Source organism: Trichomonascus vanleenenianus (assembly GCF_965637985.1).
Source record: "Trichomonascus vanleenenianus strain CLIB 3782 genome assembly, contig: TRVA0_032S, whole genome shotgun sequence".
Classification (NCBI taxonomy): Eukaryota; Fungi; Ascomycota; class Dipodascomycetes; order Dipodascales; family Trichomonascaceae; genus Blastobotrys; species Blastobotrys vanleenenianus.
Genome location: NW_027481855.1, coordinates 151,916 through 177,804, shown reverse-complemented (window position 1 = coordinate 177,804; position 25,889 = coordinate 151,916). Strand labels below are relative to the sequence as shown.

Below are 25,889 nucleotides of genomic sequence, written 5' to 3'. Positions count from 1 at the left end.
CATGGGAATCGGCGGTCGGTTGCGCCTCAAGGTCCTCCACCCTTATAGGAGGAAACACTTTTTCTGGAAGGGATTTGAAACCGTGGTGCATTCGGGGCACCATTCGGGAGCGTCCTTCTAACAAGCCATGCTGGAGAGATAGATAGTTCAAGCGATACGAGTAATTCTAGTTGATTTAAATATTTTTTGGTGGACTTATTTCGGTTTGTAGCGGTGAGGTCCAAAAAAGTGCACCGGTCGATGGTAAAACACGTTAGTGCAATTGATTGCGCGCAGCCAAATTAAGGCAGGTAGGCATTCTTCTCACAATAACAAGGAAGGTAATGAGTACAACGAATTAAATTAATTTAGTGGTTAGCTACAAGAACCAATAGTGTTATAGAAAACTATATGGCGGCAATAGTATGCGAACTTATAATAAGTACATATTATACGTAATGAGTGTAGGTCCCATTGATAGTAGTAATGGTGGAGAGGAGCTTCGGCTTTCCTTGAACGTCAAAATAGATGGATTATTGCATTGTGGCTAGTAAAGCTGCTCTCTTCATACGATTCTGCGAGGGTTGTATAGCTTCTGATAGAATGAAAATAAGGACCTTCTTGGAGAATGAGTTTCGTGTTGTATTTAAGAGAAAGCAGTCAGTTTCAAGTTAGATTTTTACTGTTCAATGTTACCCTAAGTTTTAGCCATTATTTCGCCAAAATCGAGTTAAAAAGTTTTTCTATCGTAGGTATCAGGATTCCTTGTGCCATTGGCATTAGGGGATCGGCGATATCAATAAGATATTTTTGGTCTTCCTTTGCTATTATTGTATAAATAACCAAGGGTCCTCTGCCACCTTAGTCAAAGTGGTAATATCCTCGACCCTTCGAGACAGGCTAGGAGATCGAATCCAGCCTGCTACATTCCGCATGTTCACCAGCTGTCTACCTGGAAAAAGGGGGGAAAATAAAAGCAGGTAGACTTCAGGTAAAAGACAGATTAACACTATTGCTTTGGCAGTGTGAGAATTATCAATAATACATGTTTCAAAAAAAAAGAAAAAAGAGGCTAAAAAAGAAGTTAAAAAAGAAAAAGAAGAGGTTAAAACTACCAACCTATGAATGAGGAAATATGGAAACTCATAAAGAATCAATCATGGGACATGGGAAGAAAAGATAAATTTCTAAGTTTTTGTGATTATTTTCATTATTCATTTCTTTACAAAAAAAAGAAAAAATAAGGGATGGAGGGCATTAGGTGAAAGATGGAACAACGAATATGAATGAATCGTCTGTATTTCGAGCCCGTTGCGACTGTGTCGCCAAGTTAGGCTTATATAGTACATAGTACGTCAACATATTGGTCCGCTAAGCAGACATTTCAACATATTATAACAAATCAATGAAAGTCAAAAAGCATTTGGTTGATGGGGCCGATTTCCGCAGCGCCGAGGCGCTAATGGCACGAGGGAAAACCCTTTCTTCTATATTTTGATTGCGGGAGAAATTTTTTAAAAAAAGAGAAAAAAAATAAGAGATGGTGGGCATAAAGTGAGATGGAACGGATTACTTTGATTGTGCGAGAATTCAAAAAAAAAGATTTGCAACGCTAACGAGTAGTTACTCATAGGTTGTTCCAGCAGCCACGACGACGCGAAGTCTAAACGAAGATCAAGAACTAGCATGATCGTATGCAATTTAGGAACGGCCAATCTCAAGGTTACTTTGATACCATGCGATACTGATAGTGTCAACGATACTTCCCGAGGGAATATTGTCAATGCTACGCACCATAATGCACCAGTCACGAGATTTATCTGACAACAGTTCATCTCAAAGTATTATATGGGAAAATGTATGATAATAAAGTATTATTATGAGTATAATACCTGGTGGATTCTGATAAAAAAATTAAAGCTTCGGGCTTCAACAAGACGCGAATAGAAGGTCCGGGCGTATCGGCCCATCCAGTTGCTGAACACCATGGAAAAAGTGCTAGAAAAGGTTATCCACAAGAGGTTGGTATATCTGACCGACAGCCATGTGCCGTCGAGCCAGTTAGGAAGAATTAATGGGTACTCCACGACCGATACCGTTCTCCAGTTGGTCCAGGATGTCCACGCTTGTTGGCCAGATCCCACGTCAGCCATGATGATCGACATTAAGGGAGCCTTCAACAATGTTCATAAGGAAACTTTGATGAAGAAACTCGAGGCCACGGACGTGCCAGCCGGCTGGTTCAATTTCGTTTGGGACACAAGCTAATCGACGATTGGTCTCCCTCTTTCGCGTGGCAGGGGCTCAAATCTTTTGTAAGTGTGGCCAATTGAAACCTCTTCGCCGTATTCTTGCTCAGTGCCCCCTATATGAGGCACAAAAGCCCGTCCTTCAAGAGGTAAGCGACTCATTTGACCAGCCAACACTCCTCGGCACGAAAGAAGGACTCGAAAGACTGGACCAATTTCTCCAAGAGGGCCGTCGCCCATGGGCGGGCTAATCCACTAGTTCACACCGTCAATCCCAGAGTTGAAGGGTGTCCGGTCTTTAATCTCCTAGGAGAATTGTTTTCCGGACCCTCGGGAGGTAACCAATCCTCGCGACGCAAATGCGGTATAGCAAAGGGACGCAATCGATATCGAATGATTCTATTATATTTCTGAAAGATTAAAATAATATGTATTTCAGTGACGACTCTGGCCTCATGCCTCAACAAGACGCTAATAGATTGCTATTAGAGGTTAAAGCTGCTAATAGCCACTCATATTTTTCAAGCAGTTAAGACGAGTCAAGAGAACTGAAGGCCTTCACGAAGATCAAGAGAGTGCTATATTAAGGTATTACCTGTATTATGAATGTCATGGATTCTCATGAGATAAAAAAAAGAGGACTAATGAAAGCACATGAGATTTCGTTTACTTATTGTTTAGTGGATCTTTTGCCACTTCAGTCAAACTGGCAGTATCCTTGACCTTCTCAGGTTAGGAAGCTAAATTTAACCTGCAACATTCCACAAGTTCCACCAAATAAATCCAAGCGGGATATTGAAACCTGAGGCCATTCCGAGGCGATTCGATCGCCATTGCGAAACAAGTTTACCAATCTCATTCCGGCGCCCTATGATCTTGACCACTATTACAGAGGCATTTTACGCGAAGATTGAAATGATAGTAATGTATGATTGATTATAAGTTATAATACCGGTAGATCATGATACCACCGGCAATATAAAAAAATTTATTATGCCTCATGAATAATTATATGAACATAATGAAGAAAAACAAAACCATTTGCTTTCCGTAGCTGCACCGCGCGCCGTGAGACTTGAGTAACTCCGAAGGCCCGGGAACTGTTTTCTAAACCGGACACTGCTTAACTGTGGGATTGAAAAACTTCGCCAGCGGATCAGTTCCGCCGTTGGCGACGTGCTTCTTTGAGGAATTGGGCCGTTTTTCTTGAGTCCTAGCTTTAGACCGAAAAGCGTCGGCTGGTCAAATGTGTCTCTTACCTCTTGTGGGAGAGTCCTAGTACTTTATAGTGAAAGCACTAGGTAAGACAGTAACGAAGTCTTTATCATTCTTTAAAGCCTTTGATACGGTATCTAGTCTCAAGCTACAGCACCAAGAAGGGTCTGTTAGGCGCTAAAGTGCTCCAGCAATAGGTATAACACTAAAACCACAAACCAGCAATTGAGGAAGGCTAAGTGTAACCAAACAACTAACTTATTATAGTATGAACGAACACTTGCTCGCGCCGTGATATATATAGATCCTACTGGTAACAAGAATTATAAAAAGAAACTCCTATGTACTATTAATTCCCTTAGAGAAGTATTTGTAGCCCATCGACAGGCATACTCTATGCCATCCCCCTAGCAGCAAATAGAAGACAGCATCATCAATGTCTTAGATTAAAATAATACTACACTGTATTGTGCTGGATAGATACGGTATGCCGCGGCTGAGTAAGCTCTGAGAACCGAGGAGTCTACCAGTCGCTGGGGATAAAAATTCACCCGGCGGCCATTCAGCAATATTCGAAAAAATGATTAGTTTAATGAGGCTGCATTCATAAAATCACCACGCTGTAAACATTGCAGCTTACAAATTACTTAGCAGGCTTTGGGAACCTTGGGAAAGCTAATCGGCATCTGATTCCGCTCATTCTTGTGAACGGAGCCCCAATCTTTGAGTGGTGACCATTTGGTAATGGTCCATCACATTCCTGCCCCCAATGCCTTTTACACAAGGCTCGAAGGGCACTTAGCCGGAAGATAAGCACTATATTTGACCAGTCGACCATCCTGAGTGCAAATAAAAAACTCGACAGTACTGTAGCACCATTCCTTTCAATGGTCGTTGACCGAAGATAGGCGGGCTTGATTTGTAAAAACACTTCATAGTTAGTTGAACGGTGCGAATAGTAATATCTAAGGAGATCTGCTTCTCTGATCCACGGTGCTGCTGTAGCACTTAATTGACACCAAAGAGAATTTGTTGCTTCGAAAGATTATAGACCGACTCTGCTTATAATGGGATATTTTAATCGATTACTGTAATACTTGTATTACATCCCCACAGATGTATCGGTATATACTCTTCGGGCCTTCGCCCCCAAACAAAATTTGATAGATTATTATTGGTTACCATTATGTCCTGAGATGGTCGAGTTCACAGTTGTTTTTTTATCATATCAGAATCTATTATTAGAGATAATGCACGTTACTATCATTACAACTTCCATATGATGCAATGCTCTATTAGCTCATGTCAAGTAAATCTTGTGACTAGTGCATTATGGTACACAATGTTTTCGGATGTCAGATATCAATTATAAAGTATCCCAAAGTTATGTGAAAGAACAAGGTTAGACATGTTGAACGAATGGATCCTTATCCATTCTTACCGTAGCAGCTACTGGTTGTGTGTCAGAGACTTGGTCCCCTGCATTACTGTCTATTTGCTTACTTCTCCAACCATGGGAATCTCCTCCTTTTATCTCTTACTCCATTGCCGGACCGGTACTCCTCGGTTCCTCTCTTATCCGGTATTCCTCGGTTCCTCTCCTAGGTCGATTTCCTCAGCGGCCCAGTAAAGGTAGACGGGGCCGCTGAGGAAATCGACCCCGTCTACCTTTACTGGATATTGTTATATTATATTAGAAACCTCATGTACTTCGATTAGTCCTCCTTCGCCCTAGGCAACGAACTTTAATCAAGATTATTATTATTATAATAGAGGGAATCGTGCCTTTATAATAGCGATTGACTTCGGGACGGAATTAACGCGTTCCTAGGAGTCTTCTTCTCTGACATCCAACAAATGTTGACAATATCGCTGACACTTTCAGCATCGTATGGTATCATTTACTAACCTCGAGATTGGCCGCTCCTAAATAGCACGGGACCAGGTTAGCCATTCATCTGTGTATAGACCTTTCGCTTTCGAATTCCTCTTGACTCGTCTTGACTGTTTGAAAAGCTAACTATCTTTTTTATATATTATCAGAATCTATTGTACTCAATAATACGTTACTATCATTACAACTTCCCATATAATACTCTGAGATGAACTGATGTCAAATGACTTTTGTGACTGGCATTACGGTGCGCAACGTTGACAATCAGCATCGCACGGTATCACTCAAGTAACTTTGAGACTGGCCGTTCTATACCGGCAATATTAGACTAACCGTAAGTATTTTCACTCTCTTTCTCTCTCTTTATTTAGAGCTTTTGTTGAATAATGTATTATTGATACTGCAATTCTCGCACAACCTCATTCAATCTTGGACATCAGCCTTTATTTCTTTTTTATAACTTGTTAATTAATAATTAAAAAATAATACCGGTAAGTATTAATTCAAACTAAGACAGGCTTGGTAGCTATGTATACGGTATAATATTGGTTCGGTACATTTATTTGGGCTTCCACCGCACAGGGGGGAATTGTACAATATATGATATTTATTCTAGAATGCTATTTCAAAGGCTTTTTTAGCGGATCAATGACAACACCCTGTTTGACCATAATCCTAGGCTTCGTCAATTTCTGATGGGTAGCCCGACTCGACCACTCCTGGCCGATCGGCATTCTTAAAGCTCTTTCATACTGCTCACGGTTCTCATAGGGGAAAGGAACAGCACTAACAGAATATTTTGCAGCCTTCTTAACCACTTTCTCATTAATGATGACGTTTTTCAGTTTGGAGTCTTTTCGTTTCTCTCCGTTTAAACCCTTTATCACCTTTGTTCGTTTCTTAGGACCAGATGCACCATTGCCCGCCCAGGCACCCCAACCAGGCATTGTAACATCAACAACTTGATCTTCATCGTCCCGGATTTTTTGCTTCTTTTGCGTTTGGAACTCATTCACAACATCATCGCCGGCAAAGGCTCTTTTCACAAGCTCCTTTTGTTTAAACGATAGTAGCTTAGGCTTCGATGTGGTCGCCTGCGTTGGCTTATCATCATCTCCATCAGAGGCAAGTGGATCCCGAACATCAAGAGTTTGGTTCATGTCAATCTCAATTTCCTGAGAAGAATCCTTCAACGACTTGCGATCGCCCATTTTCTTTGTCGCTTTTATGGCTTTAGATTTTTGCTTTGGACGTGACGGAGCTCCAGTCAGCCACGGATTGTCTTCTGCCTCGTTTTCACTATCGCTCTCCTCAATCACTTTCATAAACGTTACCTTAGTGCCAGAGATCTCGGAAGATTTCGCTGCTTGATTTCCTTTTGTAAACATTGTCTCAAGTCTGGAAGCAGTGCTTCGCTGCTCTTCTTCTTCCAGTTCGCGGGATGCCAGATCAACAACCTGATCAGCTTCTATACGGCTCGTCGCCAAAGAAGGAGCATAGCTTCTCCTTCCCTCATTTGCCATACCAGGTGCAGATTCACCGGATAGCTCTTCGAGATCATCACTCTCACGCAAGCGTTGGAGTTCCCGACGAGCCATTTCATTCTCCTTCTTTTCCCGCGACTGTGCCTCCTTCATGAACTTCATGTTCAGCAACTTGCTGGTGACAGCCGTGCTTTCGCCATCGCTCACTTCACTTTCGGCGTCATCATCGAAGAACTCATTGTCTTCTTCGCTCGAGTCAGAACCATCGCCCCGGGTGCCCTCGATTTTTCGCCGCAAAGTTTCTCCCTTTCGTAGCATTTCTTCCATTTCAGCACGGGTCTCCCTATCCTTGGTGAACCCTTGCTCAACCATGGACTTGGCCCACTTGCTTGTAGTTTTGTGCTTCAAGCTCATTCGTTCTCGGGCACGTTTGACATCATGATCCTCAGCATCAGACTCATCTTCACCCATGAGCTGTTTTTCCCGTTCTCGCTCCTTCTTATGCACCCTTCTGTAGGATTTGGACTTAATCTTCTTGATGCGCTTGGCCTTTTGTTCCTCACGGAACATGAGCTCCCTTGCAAGTCGAAGCTCGTTGCGACGCCGCCGCACTTCTTCTACAGACAATTTACTGGGCGCGAGCTCCTCAAAGTTGGCGAGAGCCTTTTCATCTAAAAGCTTCGACTTCTTGAGCACTTGGTCTACCTTCTTCTCAAGCTCAGTGGACGCTTTTAGTGGGGCATAGGACGACTGTTCTCTCAGCGCCGGCTCGGGGTTGATTGGGAACTGCAAATGCTCGGCCTCACGGTTGGCCTTGACGGTATCAGACCACCGATCGACTTGTTCGTTAGCCAATTCCAGCGCCGCAGCCCTATCGTGCCGTTGCTGGATTCGTCTCGGCAAGGGGACTGCGAGAGATGCGCTTTTCCCTTCGTTTTTAGACTCATCGAGCAGCGACAATGCACTTTTAGAGGCGGCAGTGCCATCATCCACTGCTCCAGCTAGAGCTCCAAGGGAGATCTTGGAGCTTCCACTGGTCGGAAGAGAGAATTCGCTCTCGGCAATATTATTCACAGCCAGCCTCTGCCGCTTGATTTCGTTAGTCCCGTTCGAAACGGATGCACCCATGCTGTTGATCTTGCTGTGTAGCTTCTCTAGCTGTGCTGCGTCTACTTCGTCGTCGCTGTCCGAAAGAAGATCATCTTCGTCTTCGTCTTCGTCGACGCTCTCGCTGTCGCTCTCTTCGCCTTCGCTGTCGGAAGATGTCATCTCACCGCCATTTTTCTCGTTCATGTCCCATACTTGAGAAAGCGTGAAAAGCTCAGAGTCGTCAATATTATCGTATTCCTCTGGATCTTCATCCTCTCCCTCAGAAGAGAAGTCAAAGTCCTGCTGGCTCTGCTTCTTTCGCTTCTGTCGCCTCGAAAAGTCAAGCATGTCCCTCAGGTCGTCATCATCAGACCCCAGTGCCTCGTCACTATCGATTTCTTCGTCATCCTCGGACCGGACTTCGCCATTAAGTCGCTCTTCGTCGCTATCCAAGTCTGAGCGACCGTCATCATCGCTGCCTTCATCGGCCACAGCCCGCTTCAGCTTGCCTCTAATCTCGTCACCCTCATCTGCCAAGTCAAAAGCATTTAGCGCCCGCTCCTCAGCGGCCCTCTTGCTGCCGCCCTTCTTCTGCCACCGTCTGGACCCCATTTCTCTCTCCAGATCTTTGCCGTTTGCTGAATGAGAGCCCATACATGTCTGATAAGAATTTTTCATCGTCGTCATGCCGAGATATACGCTCTGAGCGTTCCTAGATATACATTTTGTCTCAGTTAGTGAAAAAAAATATTTGGGTGAGTGAGGCTCATATCACTCCTGCTTAATCTATTAAACGAGGGTAAAAAATGGCGGCGGAAGAGAAAACTGTCAAGAAGCGGATCGAAGTGCGCAACAAGCTGAAGCGACAGAAGCTGTTTGCCACGATCCGGCATGAGCATAACAAGGCGAGGCACAAGGAGCGAAAGCAGCGGGCCAAGGAAGAGGCCGAGGACCCTACGCTGAAAGAGGAGCGACTTAAAGAGAATGTGACGCAGACGATTGAGTCCAAGCGAGTGTATGATGAGACGGTGAATGCAGAGCTGGAAGGAGACGATGAGTTCCAGGCCTATTTCGACGGGAAGTCGCCCAAGGTGTTCATCACGACTAACAAGCACGCTCACAAGGCAGCCTACGAGTTCGCTGACTTGCTGACCGAGATTATCCCGAATTCCAACTTCGTCAAGCGTAAGGAGCAGTTTGAAATGAATCGAATCGCCGAGCTGTGCGCGAAGCGGGATTACACCGATGTGATTGTTATCAATGAGGATAAGAAGAATGTCAATGGGTTGACGTTTTTGCATCTGCCAGAGGGGCCTTCGTTCTACTTTGGTGTATCTTCTCTCGTGCAGACAGAGCGGATTGCCGGCCACGGCCGGGCTACTAACCACTATCCGGAGCTTATCCTCACAAACTTTACGACGCGACTCGGTATGACCGTCGGGCGGCTTTTCCAGTCCCTATTCCCTCACCGACCGGAGTTTGAGGGCCGCCAGGTGGTAACTCTGCACAACCAGCGTGACTACATCTTCTTCCGAAGACACAGATATATTTTCAAGGATGCGAAAGATAAGGATATTAGAACAGGTCTGCAAGAGCTGGGTCCACAGTTCACGCTAAGGCTGCGACGCATCCAGAAGGGAATCAAAGAGCAGATCCAATGGGAACACAGGCCAGATATGGACAGAGACAAGCGAAAGTTCTATCTTTAAATGGCCTTTTTTTTGTTGGCATTTGTTTATTTTGTAGTTAGCATATATTGACAGTCTTTGCTTGTTCACGGTTATATAGATCCTCTGTGATAGAGATGAAATTGCGAAATGATGAAATGATATTTTACGTTCCACTTCTTTACTCTACTTCACTATTACCTAATGAGAGTATAGCAGCGTACTATTTTCCCCGTTTCCTAACGGATATAGGTGTGAACAGGATAAATGGGTGAAGAAGATAAATGAACGAAGAGGATAAATGAGTGAAGAGGATAAATGAGTGAAGAGGATAAATGAGTGAAGATGATAAATGAGTGAAGATGATAAATGAGTGAAGAGGATAATGAGTCAAGAGTTGATAATTACAATATATACAATAACATGAAGATTATACTTCGTTTATAGTCCAGCCTTTCTGTTCAGTAAAGTCGCCCTTGGGATCCTGGCCAAGCACAGACAAAGAGAGCGACCCGTTGATGAGATACTTCTCAGCAACCCGTTTAACGTCATCCAGCGTGACGCGTAGAAGGTCCTCACGCTTCTTCTGACGCATTTCATTGGTCAACCCATAGAGATATTCATAAGCAATTTCAGCCTTTGGAGCAATTGGGGTCTCAAGAGCCTGGAATACATAAAGCTTCGCAGCAAGCAGATCACGGTCGGTGAACTGCGTGCCAAGGACCCAGTCACCACAAGACTTCACCACCGAAATTGTGTTAGACGGGTGTGGATCTCTGTACGAATAGAGCTGGAATAGGCCATCGAGGGACGAATAAATAGCACCACCGCCGTATGCGCCACCCTTTTCTCGGATCTCTGGGTGCAAGTGCTTGTGCGTAAGCAATGAAGACAAAATCTTAAGTGCAGCGCTATCCTTATGATCATAGGCGGCACCCTTGAGGGCTCCACCCACATAGCTGACGCCAAATGGCATCTTGAAGTAGCTCTGCGTGGCATGAAGTGGATTCAGCTTATTCAAGTTGTGCACATCTGGAGAGTCTTGCTGTTTAAGGGTCGACAGGAAATTGTTAAAGTGTCCCACATTGGCAGACAAGGTATCTGGGGAAGGACTATATGTCACCCCAGATATCCAGCTGCTACGCGACGACGCAATGTCTGCAATCTTCTTGAGCTTGGGCATAATGAAGTCGCCCAGCTGTTCAGGAGATTTCTCGGCCAACATTTTGATATGGAAGACCTGCTCCATACCGTTAAGAAGCTCATCGAGACGCTTCTTGGGAGTGACGGCAGCAGAGGCGTGTCTAACGGCATAAGAATGGCCGGAATGCGAAAGATCAGCCATGGCATTCGACGCGCTGGACTGGATCAACTGCGACAGCTTTTCAACATTATCGAAATTAGCCTCCAGAAGATACTGTTGGAAGAAATCAAACAGATACTTCGACTTCTCTTCAACACTCGTGCCAGAAAGATTCAGCTTGAGGGAAGAGCTTTCAAACGGCGCCTGGGCATGGCCCATCGTCGAAATCGAAGCATCAACTCCGCCAGTATGCAGCCGAATGAGGTTCTCGAGCTCAGCTGCCGTGTGGCTCTTAGTGCCAACATTGGAAAGAGCAGTAGCGAAGAGCGACATGACCGGTAGTAGTTCAATTGGTAAGTGACTCATATCCTTAGTGATCGAAGTGTAGATGAGTCCTCTTGTGTTCGTTTCTCTAACAAAAATCGTGTTGCCCTGGTGCTTCTGTACCTCAATGGAAGGTTCTTGAGAACTGAGATCCTCGCTGGTCAATGTCGGGAGGACTTCCTCGTCACCCTTGTCGGTCACTGGCACTTCCTCTGGGGCTCCATTGCACTCTTCAATTTTCTTGGCCAGTCGGACTTGCTCCTCCTCAGCAGAGGCAGCTTCGAATTCCGCATCTGGGGTCATGACAAATTCAAAGTGCGGCTGGCTAAGCAGGATATTTTGCACAGCGTCCTGGAAGAGACGCCGGTTGTTCTCGTACTCCTGTTTAAACGTGTTCAAGAGCTTCTCGTCATCGAGAGACTCAATAATGCTATTAGTGTTGAACACTCGCGGAAACACCTTGTAAACCATGCTCATACCAAAGTTGGAGTCTACCTCCTTTTGGCTGAGCTCCACTTGATTGATGATAGCTTCGACCTGTTCCCGGGGGAGCCCATTCTCAGCAATATCTAAGAAGACACCGTTAATTGCCTCTTTAAACTGCTCAAGGCTTTCTTCGGAGCAACCCTGAAGACCGACGCTGAAAATGGTCTTGCCTGGCAGATCCTGGAATCCGGTATTCGGAGAGAAATCGGTACCAATCCCTCCGTCAATGAGCACCTTATGCAAAGGGGATGAATGTCCGTACGTTAGAAGCAAGCCTAGCACTTTCCATACGACCATCTCCTTGAGATCTCCAGAATCTCCAACGATCCACGAAAGGGAGTACTTGTGCTGCTTCGACTGATCGAACATGGGGTCGACAGGGCCCTTGGCCACTATTGTCTTGTTTTCGTGGATATCAATCGGTTGGAGAACTGCATGGCTAGATTGCTCTTTAGAGAAAGACTCAATTGTGTCATTCACTGAAGAGAGAATCTCCCCCAGCTCCATGTCTCCATACGATAGAGTAAAAGAGTTTGATGGATGATATCTCGTTTTCTGGAATTCAACCAAGTCCTCGTACCGGAGATCAGTAATAAAGGCTGGGTCACCGCCAGAGCTCTGGAGACTTGGATAAATTGACCTCAAGAACTTCTCGTTGAAAATATATGACGGGTCAGACATCATGCCCTTCATCTCATTGTACACCACACCCTTGAAAATGAGGCTGGACTCGTCATCGCCGGGGACTTCCTTCTCCAGTCGCCACCCCTCCTGCCTGAAGTCAGACTCCCTAAGCAATGGGTGGAAAACAGCGTCCAGGTATACTTTCTGCAAGTTTTTGTAGTCTGTTTCGTTGGTTGTAGCAAACGGATAGAAAGTGTAGTCTAATCCCGTCATTGCGTTCATGAAGTTCGCCAGAGATCTTGTCTGCATGCTGAAGAATGGGTCCTTGACCGGGTACTGTTTCGATCCACAGAGCGTAGTGTGCTCCAGAATGTGCGGCAGGCCGGTCAAGTCCGGCGGATTGGTCTTGAATCCAATTGAGAACACCTTGTTAGTGTCCTTCTTCGCCAAGTGCAAGTGTCGAGCCTCGCTCTTGTCGTGGGCCAGCTCGACAGCGGTCATTTCCAGTCGTGGGAACTTGGTGATCCCTTTGACGGTATATCCGCTCAGCTTCTGCCCGACATTATACTGGCTCCGGATGGCCCCGCTGTGGAACCCTCGGGCTAGTGAACGAAATCTTAGCATACTGGTGTAGTAGTAGTACTCCAGGGTGCTATCGGATGATGTTTGGTCAGCTAGTATAAGGTCGAGCGGAAAGGGATGGGTCTAGACTGACATTTTCACTTAACTTAACCTGACCAGAATTATGTAGGCTGTGCGGCTCAGTTTCGGCGCCTAACCTGCATGACGGCATCTATATAAAGCCGCATCGCACCACTCCTCCGTGTTTACCTCTATCTCTACTGTTGGGCAATTGAACGAAATGCAGAATTGCTGTTAGCTTTCTTTTGTTAGTTCTATATCAGTATCTGTTCACTCGCTAATGGTATTTTCTCGTACAGAGCCGATATGGATGACACTACAGCACAGCTGTTGTACCAACATTCATCGGGGATGCAAAATATTGAAACAAGACTGTTTGATTTAAAGTCAATCCAACATCCGCGGACTCTGTTAGTCCTTCCCAACGCTTTTTTGAACACATTCCGCGGCCCATGGGGCGCTTTTGTTTCGCCACCGTTCAAAGCTGAGCCGCACCCATCGGACCTCCGCGTGCGGCGTTTCTTCCCCCTTTTGGTGGAATATTCAGCTCTCTTCCAAGCCATTTGTATTCTCCGCTCGCCAGCATATATACCGGTATTTACACTACTCGCTACTGTACGGGGTCATAGCATTTTCAGCCCAGTTATGCGAGAAAGCCGGCCGCCATTTTGTGCTCTCCTGGTGCTGTGCTACAAATATCGCGATCTGAATTTATCAGGGTTAGGGGACGTGTGTTCTTTTGGGGGGAGAAATAAGCGAAGGGACGAGCAACGCGCCCGCAACGCGCTGTGAAGTGGTCAGCTGGTGGTGTGTATGTGTATGCCCTCTTCGAAACAAAACCGCCGGCAAACATAAATTAAAAATTTAAAAAAAGGTCAAAAAAACCCGTCGTCGATTCATCCCTCGAACGCAGCGTCTGGGATAACGGGCAATTATACACTTAAGTTTTGCAGGGGGAGAGTAATTCACCAGTTTTGAGTAAATTGGCGGATTTAATATGGAGACCGGAGGACTACAGCAGGTTGTAGCGGCGCTCGAGGTAGTCCACCGGGCCAGTTCGACCAACGAGCAGCGGCGACAGGCTCAAGAGGTGAGTAATTTATCCAATGATATGAATTTCCGTGATTTGAACGCTAATCCATCACTCCCCGCCCGTTTAGTTTCTCGACTCTGTCAAGAATAAAGACGATGCTCCGCTTTGGGGATGGCAATTGGCAAGCTCGAAGAACGAGTATCCGGACATTGTGCGCCATTTCGGGCTGACCCTGCTCCAGCACACGATCCACTACAAGTTTGCCGGGTACGACGAGCCAAGGCGCCTGGCGGTGAGGAATTGGGTCATTGACCTGGCATTCAACATCTCCGCCAATGATCCACACTACATCAAGGAGAAAATTTCGCTGCTGTGGGTGGCTCTGGCTAAACGGGTCTGGGGGCTCGGCGGCATCCCTGAGGCCAATGGAAACCCAGCAGAAGAAGGAGAACACGACAGAGCCGAAGAGAGCGGGGCTGATGGGTGGTTCGATATGGACAAGCAACTCGTAAAACTATGGAACGCCAGCGCGTGCTCGCGAGAGCTGACCCTGAGCATATTCCGAACCCTCTTTGAGGATCTCTACATGCTGGACGACCCGGTGGCTGCAAAGCGGGCGCCGGTACTGAGCGCCCAGTGTATCGAGATCGTCACTAGCGAAGAGGATCTCGCCGTAGAGTACGAATCACGCGTGCAATCCCTTAAAAAGTTGCGAGAAGGGCCCGAAGGTTGGCTGAACCGGTGGGCCAATCTGTTACGCGAGTGCATATGTGTAGGGATCAGCGACCAAGAGGCCCAGCTGTTTGCGGTTAAGGTGCTCGAGACGCTCAAAACTTGCCTCTACTGGGTCTTCCCGCTGGCAATCCGTAAGGCAGACCTACTTGATCTGCTGAGTAGTGTCCTCCGAATCGGCGACACGCAGGTGCGCATTCTCGCCACTGACTGTCTCCACGCGTTACTGACGCGTTCTTTCAGCAACGACGACGATTTCCAGGCAGTTGTCGGGTCGGTATTCCTCACCCCGGGCATGAACCTGCTGCTCAACGTGTACGACTCCATTAAAGTGGACATTGATAACTTTGACGAAAAGGCGTACATTCTCATGAAGAAGCTCGTCGAGATGATTGTCGGGCTTGGTGAGTACCTTAATACGCGGACGCGCCTCCCCGAGAATGCAGACGTGGCATTATACCTCCAGCTGGTGCTCAAAACGACTACTTCCCCGAGTCTCGTAGTTTCTGGGTTCTCGCTGCAGTTCTGGTGCTCGGTTCTACGCGTGGAGAAGATTATTGGCAAGGAGCATGTCGAAAAGCTTTTGCCCCAGCTTCTCCAGGTGGCGGCTGAGCGGTGTGTCAAGTATGATGATGTTGGCGAGGATCACATCTCGCGTCAGTTTCTGGACATGGATTTCGACTCGACACCGGAGGCCACAGTGTTTTTGGAGAACTATCGACGATTTATAGAGGATATTATCCGGCTGACCGTGTGCCGCACTCCCATTGACGCCATTTCGTGGCTCAAGAGCAGAATGAACGAGTACTTCTCCTCGGAGCTGGGGTGGCAGAGTCTTAATTCTTCCAAGCTAGAATACGAGGGCAATCCAGCCTACTTCTTGGCGTATTCGCAATTTATGATTGTTGAGGCCGCACTGCGTGGCGTTACGCGATGGCGTATTTGGTACAAAGGAGATAACAGAGATCAGATCGGACAGAGTCTTGTTACCATTATCGAAGACTGGGGGTCGATTCTGATCAAGATGTCCATTAAAGATCCGCTGCTGTTACGAAAGATGGTTCAGACCCTTGTCCAGTTTGCGCCGGTACTAAAGGATTCGTCTAACCAACTCCTGTTTGCCGTGCTGGAAAAAGTCCTGACTGCGTGCACTACGGAAGCGGAGCCCAACGCGTCTGACGACGATCGTGAGCTAGTGCGAGAGCTGCGTACCAGCTGTGGCACAGAACTCAATCGACTTGCTTATATGATCCCAGAAGCACTCATGCAAATCTACAATGACCTAGAACGTGTTATTGGTGAGCTACTCATGTCCGGAAAGCTCAGCGAGCATGAGACGGTTTCCTTTAAGTCTTTCTTGCTTGTGGTATCTCAGAGATCCACTAGCGCGAATAAGGCTGAGCGATTCTCGGCTATTGTCGACCCAATGCTCGTGTCATGGAGCGACGAGGGCACTATGAAGGGTCTCTCTGACCTGCAATGGTTCATGGAGCGAGTGGGTATAGTTAAAATTGCTGAGTATTTCAGGTCGCGCGGGGTCACAGCCAACACCAACCTGCTGTCCACTGAAATGGATGACACTGGCAGGGCCCTGAAGACCGAGCTAAAGCTGAAATGGCGTGCCCTGTTCCCGATCCGGGCAACAAGAATCTTTGTCCAGTACACTATTGAAAAGCTCGACCACTCTTCTGAGGAGTACAAGGCGCTTTTGGCATTGTGGAAGCCGCGAATCCAGCCGATCCTTCCCCATATCCTGCAACTGATTGCGCAGATCGAGGCTTATCATAACCCTGCCAATTGGCGGGACTTGCCTCCCGAGGTGCAGTCTTTTGTCAAGACTTCATGCCAGGAGCGATTCTGGGAGATTGGCGTTTCGTCAAAAACGAAGGATGAGTTCCATGATGAGAGTTTGCGGGCAATGCAGACTTTGCGAGACTTTGCTGACAATGTTGGCCACAGTATTCGGTACACGCGAGAATATGCCTTCCTCACTCTGGGGTCTATTACTCAGTTGGAGGAGACGCTTTACGAGATACCCGGCATGCCGGAGCAACTGTGGAATGCCTTGGCTGGAGACTCGGTGGGCATCACTTCGTACGCGTGGCGTCATATGATTTCGCTTGTGCTGCGAAGTTTGGTGAAGAACTGTCCTATAAACTATATCAAGCCGTTCATGACCGAGTTCCTGCCGCCAATGCTTTCGAAGCTCAACGAAGTGCTCGTAGAGAAGTGGAATCGCGTGTATCAGAACGGTATCCAGCTCGTTGGCGGCGAGGATCAAGAGAGTCTTTCGGAGGAAATGATGGACGAACATCTCTTGCGTCACTTGACTGCTATTGTGGATAGACTTCTCATTGACTTGGTTGGACAGTTTGGTGGTGTCAATTCTATATCCAAAACATCCACGGCAACTGAAAGTATGGTTGATGGTCCTGTTGCAGCCAAGTCGGAGGCAGCGGTTACTCCACAGCAAGTGCTCCGAGAGACTGTTCTTGGCAACAAGGACGTTCTTGGTCCATTTTTGGCACTCTGCACTCGCATCATGACCTTTAAAGACGTCCGCTGTTCGTTCAATTGTTGCTTGATCGTGCGCAACATTTTGCCGCAGATCATGTTGAAAGATGAGGAGGTGGACATGTTCCTGTGCAACGATATGACCAAAACTTGTTTGGAGATTCTCACCGATCCATACTTTGCCGACGTACACAATGAAACGGGGTATATAATCACGACTATATACACTGTGCTGCGGCCAAAGTACGATCGGCCTCTTGAGACGCTGGCCGATCTAATGCCCGAGGTTAGTGTCAATGAATTCGGCGACTTTGAGAATCGGCTCGTAAGCCAAAAGACGTTGCGACAGCAGCGGGGGGTGTTTTTGGAGTTTTTGGCCACCGTTCAAGCCATGCGCAATGGGCAGAATACTATGGACAATGAGACTAGCGAGTCACGGAATGCCCGGCGGATGAAGGCTGAGGCCGAACGAAAGGGCAATAAAAACAATTGGTTGACCAAGAAAAGCACTCAGGGAGGCAATCTCATGGACGAAGACGGATTGGAACAGAGTGCAATTGCTAACCTGTTTGGTGAGTAAAAAAACTTTAGGCATTCGTTTTTTTTATTATTATTATTTTGTATGCCCCTTTTTTGATGACTACATATTTGGAACGATAAACGATTTGTATAAGATTGAAAAATAAAATGCGTCTTTTTTTAGCCTGTGAAATAGAAACCACACTACACATTCAATTATTAAGTGCTCATAACAGATTTCAATGAGTTTCATGTTATTGTACAAGTGTCAATCTATATCGTAAGTACTCAATTACCACACATCCTCCTGGTAGATGTTTTGGGTCTTCATATTCTTGACGATACGCTCAGCCTTTTCCAGAGGAAGATCTCTCTGAGTCGAGATGATCCTAGTCAGAGTGGCCTGGACATCACGGGCCATTCGCTGAGCATCGCCACACACGTAGAAGAAAGCGCCCTGCTTAAGCAGCGAGTCAATAAGCTTGGCGTTGTCCTCCATTCTGTGCTGAACGTAAACCTTCTGTGGACCCTCTCGGCTGAATGCATTGATGACGGTCAGGAAGTTGGAATGCCCGTATACACCCTCGCCGTCATGCTCACCACTATGCTTGACCCACTCTTCACCGTAAAGATTGTCCTCATCAGATCGTCTGCAGCCCGAGAACAGCACAGCCCGCCCAACAGAAGCACCCTGGAGAGCCTGGTGGGCCCGTTCGTGGATGAATCCTCGGAATGGAGCGATACCGGTACCGGGGCCAACCATGATAATCGGCTTCTGAGGGTTGGTAGGCAACTTAAAGTTCGAGTGTCGAACGTGGACAGGCACCTTGGTGACCGAACCAGCAATGTACTTGCCTCGTGGACCAGTCAGGTTGTACTTGATCGACCGATCCTCACCGGCAGCAGACCGCTTGAGGTCGAGAATGTAGTTTGTGGCAACACCCTTGAGAACATGATCCGCAGATTCAGGCTTGACCGACTCGACGACAGCAGTAATGCTGACGCGCGACTTATCAACGAGCGAAGAAGAGGAAATCGAGTAATATCGCGGCACAAGGTGGTTGATCGACTCAATGATGAACGAGAATGGGACACCCGACCACTGCTCGCCCTGAGAGATGTCGAGAAGCAACCGCGCAGTGTTATAGTACTTGGCAGTCACCTGTTCGTGGAACAAGTCCTTATCAGTACCGAGCTGGACGGCTCTCTTCTTAGCCGCTTCAGAGGGGGCAAACGGAGCAATCTGGTGCACGAACTGACGCGATACGGGGCCATTGATCTCCAGGTAGTATCGCACGACAGTATCATAGGTAGTTGGTACCGGGAAAGGTACCTTTACAGTCGGATCGAGAGACTTGACGTCAACACACATTTCACGTTTGCCAAGAAGACCCAGCACAGACAGGAACCGGTCGACTTCCTCGTCGCTGTTCTGAGTCCAGAATGCAAGGTGGTCGCCAGTAGTGTACCTAAGCCCTGTATCGGCAATGTCCAGTTCAAGATGAATACAGTTTCGTTCCTCGGAAGTGAAGAGCTCTCGAGTTTCGGAAACGGTGACGAGGCACGGGTTGTTGGCATTGAACGGAGCTACTGAAGCGCCTTCCAAGTGCGCCTTGTTGTACTCGCCGACGTAAACTCGCTCCTCTTCAGCAGAGTAGTCGGGCTGCTCGGAAATGGCGAGAGTCGGCTCGTAGACAGCTTCTCGCTCCTCGAGACCCTTCTCCTCCTGCCATTGAGTGAACACTTCATCCTTCCAGGCAAGATAGTCCTCCTCCATAGTGCCCTTACCATCATCACCTTCGCCGTACCGGCCGATACGGTTGGCGCCCAGCCGCTGGAGCGCCTGGTCGAGGTTTCGGCCAACGGCATTAAAGTGCTCGTACGTATTGTTGCCCAGGCCGAAAATGACGTAATTCAGCTTACTCAGCGGCTTGTCATCATTACCCTCCGAGAAGGACACGTCCTCGGACGTGATGAACTCGTAGAACTGCTGCGCATTGTCGGTGGGTTCGCCCTCGCCGTAGGTGGCCATCACGAAGCCCACGACCTTGTCTTCTGGGAACACATCGAGGTTCTCAAAGTCGTAGTCCTCGCAGTCGGCCGTCATGGTCTTGAGGCCGAACCGCTGGGACGCCTCTTTGGCAACACGTGACGCATAGTCCTCGGCGGTGCCGGTCTGGGAGCCATAGAACACAACAACGTTCTTGTCGTTCTTTTCCAGCTTCTCAATGATGTCACGTGAGGACGCCGAAGCGCCCGGCTTGCCGCCACCGAGGCCGCCAGCGTACTTGTCGACTTCGGGGCGCGCCCACAGGGTGCCCTTGGTGAAGTAGGCGACAGTGGCGGTCAAAATGGCTGCCAGGACGATTAAGTCCAATATGTCAACGCCAAGTGCGTCTGTCAGGCCCATTTTTTCAGATCTCCCACTTATTTTCCTGGCTTAGAGTTAATGGTTCAACCAGACAGGGAGGGATCAGGTTGGTTAAATAGACGGAGTCAAGATTGATTGACCAGAGTGATCCGACTCTCTCTTCCAAAATAACTCAGATACTAAGTCACCTTCCAAGCAAAATATGACGCTAGCAAGGACGGAACTAGATCCAATATTATCTTATTCTCTCTCTCTATGATAGAGATGGGGGGAGTGGCTACGTGGTAAAATGCCAGAAGATGGTGATATCGTGTGAAGTGGTGGTGGTGAGTTGATGTGTTCGCCCAAAGGGGTCGGATTCCGGGCCGGTATACCGGTTCAGGGGGCAGTCGTAATTGTCGTATAACGATTTCGGGGCCGATCAGGTGACTATACTCCCCTCCGGCTATTCGTTATAGTGCCGTGTGCTTGGTTTTGATCTGAGATAGTTTACTGTACTACTACTAAAAGTGGTGTGTACTAAAGTGGTGTAGAGGGTTGAGATTTGGATCAGGTGTGGAGACTTTTACGATGGTGAGGAATTAGCGGCTAATTTATTGCCTCAGGGTCTAGCGAGACGACCATCGTTTCCCTCGTTTGCTACTTCCTTTACAATAATCATATCCGTCAACACCCGTTAACATCCGTTAATGCAAGTTATATGTACTGTACTCGGTTAGAGTGCATTCAGGTGCCTGTTGGCGATGGCCTATTGGAGTCACATGTCATCCCCGGATGTTCAACCATCTCTTGCCGCGATCAGCCCTATAGTGCATACATCTCCACTACATAGACTACACCGCAGTATACTTGATAGAGTAATGTAGAGTGCTTGGGATCTTTCAGTTGATAGGATTGCTTTCATTTGATCCATAGTTAATTGGGTAAAGGTGAAGTTCTGTCCTTGTGGAGCAGAGCTGTGAGCCGCACAATTTGCGGCTGAACCACTATATCGTTTTGTATGAGGTGCAGGCGATAACTGGAGAGATTAATACAGTAATTCAATATTTGGTTTCCGCATATGGCATACCATTTCATGCCGAGATCAGTCCTGTAGTGTGTAAGATCATTCGGATATGTCGGCATCCATATCTCCACTACATGTATTTGGTACACTGCACTATAGTAGATACAATAAAGTAGACTAATTGCACTACTTTTAACTGATGGAGTTGCTTACATTTGATAAGTCGGTACCGGCGATTGGGTAAAGACGGAGTTCTGTCCTCGTGGAGATGAGAATTGCGAGCCGCATGATTTGCGGCTGAGACGATATCATGTTTGTATGATGAGCAGACGATGACTGGAGAGATAGTGTTAATGATTAAATATTTGGGGCCCTAGGGAAAGATCTGTAATATCCCTGAAAAGCTTAGTAGCCATTGATAGAACAATCACTCGGCGTAGCCGAGCTACAGGAAGTTTGGGGGACTAGTCCCCCAAGTACATTCGACAGAGCTGATCGCTGATTAGGAAAATGGGATGGTCAAGTTAGTATTGTGGTTACAGAGTGGTCAGTTCTTGCCACCGCTCCTCGAACCTCTTTTCCAAAGCCTCTAGCGAACTCTCGTCAAACTGAAGATCATAGACTCGGTTGGCAAAGTTCACGAGCGCAGTGGGGGTCAGCTCTACCAACGCCCTCGGCCCAAGGTAGACACAGCTCGTGTTCTCCACAGCAGCCTCATTAGACGCCTCATTGGCAACCTCCAAATAACGGTAGGCCCGCATCTGGTTGATGAATGCCTCTGCTTCAGCGCTCGAGGTCTGCTCATCATTGTCCCATGGCATGACCTCCAAGTCGGCCAGCCATTTGATGAGCCGCACTCGTTTAATGTAGTTGCCTGAACTCAGGATCAAAAATGCAATCAGCGTCACAAGGCCAAAGTTGAGCCTCTCCTCCTCGCTCTGAACGCCCGGCGTTCGCTTGGTGAATTCCTGACGCATGCAGTTGCTCAGCACGTATGACTGGGCTAACGTATCGCTGTCGGCCTTTGGCGTAGCAGATCCTTCCTGCTTAACCTTCTTGGTCGCATGCTGCTGCTTTTTCTTTCGATGAATTGCTTCGCGTCCTACCAGGCCCTCGGGGATCACCCGCTGAGGCAGAGGCCGAAATTCCATGCCAAACCTTTCCTGCAGTATCGTCTGCGCCTCTTCAATAACCAGTCTCAGGATCTTCTGCCCGGATTTCTGCATGATAGGTCTGATGATTTTGTTGGAAATGTCGTCTCGTTTTATCAGTTTCCGGCCCACCTCGTGGCATACTGCGAAGGCTGCCAGCTTCCGAGCCATCTGTTGAATCTTCTCTTGATCTACTCCGTCTGAAGACTCAGCCTCCTCGTTGACACCTTCCGTGTACTCTTCCCCTTCCTCGTCGTCAACTACTTGTGCCTGCTTTCTTTTCATCGTATCTTAAAAGCTGGTGGTATGTTAAATTAATTTTCAAAACGCGTCGTTAATTGATGGAAAATATCACACGCGTCGGTCCCAGCCGTGCAGTGTCGTAAGCATATCGCAGAACGACTTGCAACAATTCTAAGCAGTTCTCAGCACTTTCATGAAACATATCCCCCTGGTACCGTTGGTGAGGCATCCTAGGTGCAACACATGTGTGGAGAAATCAGAGGTCAGGGTTCCCCATTTACATCTGCCGTAGACAGGAATCTTCTTAAGTTCATTGATTTTGTAGTTTAAATTATATTTTACTGACATTGAATAATGGAGGTCTCGTAATGCCGCAGTAAGAGAATTTCAACAGTCTTAAAGCAATTTATGAATAGCGAGGTCTACCTTCTGCATGCGTGTTTAGAGCCATTGATAAAATCGGGATTGGCTTTAGCACAATTCTTTTAACCGGGGCCAGGAAGGATTCAAAATCCGGCCATCGCAATGACTAGATAGGTTAATTTAAGGTGCAAAGATAGAGGCGTATGCTCAATCATTAGTTAAGCTGCGGAGAGAGGCCATTCAAACGTGTTGTAGGTACAAAAGTGCATTTCCTGCCAAGACAGGCAAGATATCATTAGGCTGTGCAAGTAGATTGAAGACATCATGGCGTATTATAGGTCGTGCCCTCCAATTGGGTAACCATTTTGACGTGTAGCAATTTGACGATCTGGCTGAACGCTATTATTGGAGAGCTACTCCGCAGCTACCGCGTAGATGAGCCCTAACCTTTTATTAGTGAAGGTATTAAATTCGATCACAATTGTTGCTGGAGTCCGTCTTTAGATGCGTAACACGCTCTTTCATGACATATGCAATAAATGTAAAGGGAGCTACCTTGATATGAACTGAAGGTCTGTGAAGCAGCAGCCAGCAAGGCAGGTATCGCAAATACCATTGCATTGATGCAAGGAGAGAAAAGGGAAGTCGTTCCTAGCACCACAGCACCATTACGATACATCGAATTTCGTCTATTTATAAGATCTTTAGATGCATGTTAGTGAGGGGAGCGATTATACTTTCCCGTGAAGTTGATATATCACAACTTCATGTAGTCAATCTACTTAAGTAGAGACTCTTGGCTCTTCTCAATCAGGGATTGAGCTGCCATCACTTTCGCAATGCCTAGAGTTCCACTCAATGACTACTTCCGAAGAAATATCGGGCCGCCAGAAGCCAGATTTGTCAAAACCAATACTTGTGTCTCGGCCAGGAAAGACACAGTTGTGAAAACGATCACCTAGGTAGACCCCGAATATTTTACTGCCCTTGAAGACCTTCCTATTGACTTCAACGATGAAACCGTCGAAGATTCTGAATGGGATGAACGGCGTATCTGTAATAAAATCGTGAGACAGAAGTGCGAACAAATCTAATGTCCAAAGCAGTTTGTCCGACGCAGCTTATGGTGGCGAGGCTAATACTAGGCGATAACACCCGTTACATCCTTGGCTCTAAGCAGGACCGCAAGGTTGTAGAAGATGAATCTTCTAGACCTGACGTGTGTGTCGTTTATTGCCCTGGGAAAACCGATACCGATGCCAATACCGATGCCAATACCGATGCCAATACCGATGCCAATACCGATGCCAATACCGATGCCAATACCGATGTCAATACCGATACCAATAGTACGGTCCGAACATACTTAAGCGTTGAGTAACTGCATCAAATGAAAATGCCTCTTAAGTAGCGACAATTGCTTGACAATTGACCCCCGTTTGTAGTATAATCTTGAGTGTTAAGGTTACCTCCGCCACAGGTCCTTCAGGTGTAAAGTGTCATCAGCCAAGGAAAGTTGGATTTATGTTTAGCTCAACATGGTCACACCCTCCAGAGTAAAGCTAATTTGATGGAAGATCACCATTTCACGGTTAAAGCAAGATCGATTAATAATTACCGGTACTCTTCATCACCTTGGTTATACGGTAACAGTTTATTTCATTACAGGAAGTAGCAGTCTCATGCTATGGAGCAGAATTCTCACTTCGATTCTATCACCGGATAGTGCCATCGGGCTACTCTTGGCGTAAACCAATCCGACCCGCTACTTCATACAGCACTTCTCCAGACATCTTCATTGCAAGCTTATCCTACTCGTGTGAGAAGTTTGGTTTGGAAATATATTATGTTACAGACCTCATATACATTGACTAGTCTTCGTTCGCCTTAGGCAAACGGAGTTTAATCAAGATTATTATCCGTACAACCAAATATATATCAAAATCGTCCAAAGCGCTGGTGAATCGTCTCTCTAATTGCTGCGGAGGAGATAGCCGCGTGCGGCGCCGCACGGCTGTACACTGGGACCTTAAACGGGGAGACCTCGACAGTGATCAAAGCAACCAAATATCGCACAGCTCAAGCAGTCATAATGGGCGAACCGAACCTCGTTGAAGTGAAAGAAGCGCTTTGCAAGGTTGCCATTGTGGCCGGAAACCTCATCAAGGAGAAAACTGGCACGGTTAGCTTTGACGACAAGAAGAATGCAGTTGACTTGGTAACCGAAGTCGACAAAGCTGTGGAGGCCCTCGTGTCCAGCGAGCTCAAGCAGGCATTCCCAGACTACCAGTTTTTGGGTGAGGAGTCATACATCCCTGGAAAGACTGTCTTAACCGAGGAGCCTACCTTTATCGTAGACCCAATCGACGGAACCACCAACTTCATCCATCGGTTCCCATTCTCTTGCATCTCCTTGGGCTTCGCTTACAAGAAGCAGCCAGTTGTCGGGGTCGTCTATAACCCTCACTTGGACCAATTGTACTCAGGCATTAAGGGTCATGGAGCCTACTTGAATGGTCACAAGCTACCGCTGAAAAAGCCAGAACCATTGAGACTTCAGGGAGCATTGGCTGCAATTGAGTGGGGTGCTGAACGTTCCGGAGCCAATTACAAAATAAAAGTTGACACTTTCAACTCCCTGGCTAAGGAGGAGAAAGATGGCGGCGCCTTCATGCATGGATTCCGGTCGCTGGGTTCGGCAGCGCTTAATATTTGTGGAGTCGCCTCAGGTATGCTTGATGTCTACTGGGAAGGCGGGTGCTATGCCTGGGACGTGTGTGCTGGCTGGGTTATTCTTGAGGAGTGTGGTGGTAGGATGGTCAGTGGGAACCCTGGCGAGTGGAATCCTGCTGTAGACTCTCGAGTCTATCTTGCAGTCCGGGGCGGCGAAAACCAGGAAAAATTCATTGAAGATTTCTGGTCCCATGTCCAAGGGACTCTTTCTTACAGTTCGTGATTTCCATTTATTACCGCTTACACCAGCTATGCAATAGCTCTTGGG

At 47.1% G+C, this 25,889-nt stretch overlaps 8 protein-coding genes and 1 pseudogene across 9 annotated transcripts, besides 1 other annotated feature; 5 read left to right on the top strand and 4 right to left on the bottom strand.

The window, feature by feature from the left end:
- The first annotated feature begins 2,204 nt into the window (after positions 1-2,204).
- Positions 2,205-2,538: a mobile genetic element.
- On the top strand, positions 2,210-2,479 carry TRVA0_032S01750 (annotated as a pseudogene). Its single transcript has one exon. A coding segment is annotated over exon 1 (270 nt).
- A 3,419-nt stretch (positions 2,539-5,957) lies between the features above and the next one.
- UTP14 (Utp14p) lies at positions 5,958-8,564 on the bottom strand (the record flags this gene model as incomplete). Its single annotated transcript, XM_076686087.1, has 1 exon — positions 5,958-8,564. The coding sequence occupies one exon, from the start codon at positions 8,562-8,564 to the stop codon at positions 5,958-5,960; it is 2,607 nt and encodes an 868-aa protein (XP_076539751.1).
- A 152-nt stretch (positions 8,565-8,716) lies between these two features.
- On the top strand, positions 8,717-9,619 carry RPF1 (rRNA-binding ribosome biosynthesis protein RPF1; the record flags this gene model as incomplete). Its single annotated transcript, XM_076686086.1, has 1 exon — positions 8,717-9,619. One exon carries the CDS (start codon positions 8,717-8,719, stop codon positions 9,617-9,619), a length of 903 nt encoding a protein of 300 aa, XP_076539750.1.
- Positions 9,620-10,007: 388 nt separating this feature from the next.
- CYM1 (pitrilysin family metalloprotease) lies at positions 10,008-12,815 on the bottom strand (the record flags this gene model as incomplete). The annotated part of the gene is made up of 1 exon (XM_076686085.1): positions 10,008-12,815. One exon carries the CDS (start codon positions 12,813-12,815, stop codon positions 10,008-10,010), a length of 2,808 nt encoding a protein of 935 aa, XP_076539749.1.
- Positions 12,816-13,262: 447 nt separating this feature from the next.
- On the top strand, positions 13,263-13,748 carry TRVA0_032S01662 (uncharacterized protein; the record flags this gene model as incomplete). The annotated part of the gene is made up of 1 exon (XM_076686084.1): positions 13,263-13,748. The coding sequence occupies one exon, from the start codon at positions 13,263-13,265 to the stop codon at positions 13,746-13,748; it is 486 nt and encodes a 161-aa protein (XP_076539748.1).
- A 205-nt stretch (positions 13,749-13,953) lies between these two features.
- On the top strand, positions 13,954-17,815 carry MSN5 (karyopherin MSN5; the record flags this gene model as incomplete). Its single annotated transcript, XM_076686083.1, has 2 exons — positions 13,954-14,046; positions 14,117-17,815. The coding sequence occupies 2 exons, from the start codon at positions 13,954-13,956 to the stop codon at positions 17,813-17,815; spliced, it is 3,792 nt and encodes a 1,263-aa protein (XP_076539747.1).
- A 231-nt stretch (positions 17,816-18,046) lies between these two features.
- NCP1 (NADPH--hemoprotein reductase) lies at positions 18,047-20,164 on the bottom strand (the record flags this gene model as incomplete). The annotated part of the gene is made up of 1 exon (XM_076686082.1): positions 18,047-20,164. One exon carries the CDS (start codon positions 20,162-20,164, stop codon positions 18,047-18,049), a length of 2,118 nt encoding a protein of 705 aa, XP_076539746.1.
- Positions 20,165-21,667: 1,503 nt separating this feature from the next.
- On the bottom strand, positions 21,668-22,567 carry TRVA0_032S01596 (MAGE domain-containing protein; the record flags this gene model as incomplete). The annotated part of the gene is made up of 1 exon (XM_076686081.1): positions 21,668-22,567. One exon carries the CDS (start codon positions 22,565-22,567, stop codon positions 21,668-21,670), a length of 900 nt encoding a protein of 299 aa, XP_076539745.1.
- A 2,413-nt stretch (positions 22,568-24,980) lies between these two features.
- INM2 (inositol monophosphatase family protein) lies at positions 24,981-25,844 on the top strand (the record flags this gene model as incomplete). Its single annotated transcript, XM_076686080.1, has 1 exon — positions 24,981-25,844. One exon carries the CDS (start codon positions 24,981-24,983, stop codon positions 25,842-25,844), a length of 864 nt encoding a protein of 287 aa, XP_076539744.1.
- Positions 25,845-25,889: the final 45 nt, after the last annotated feature.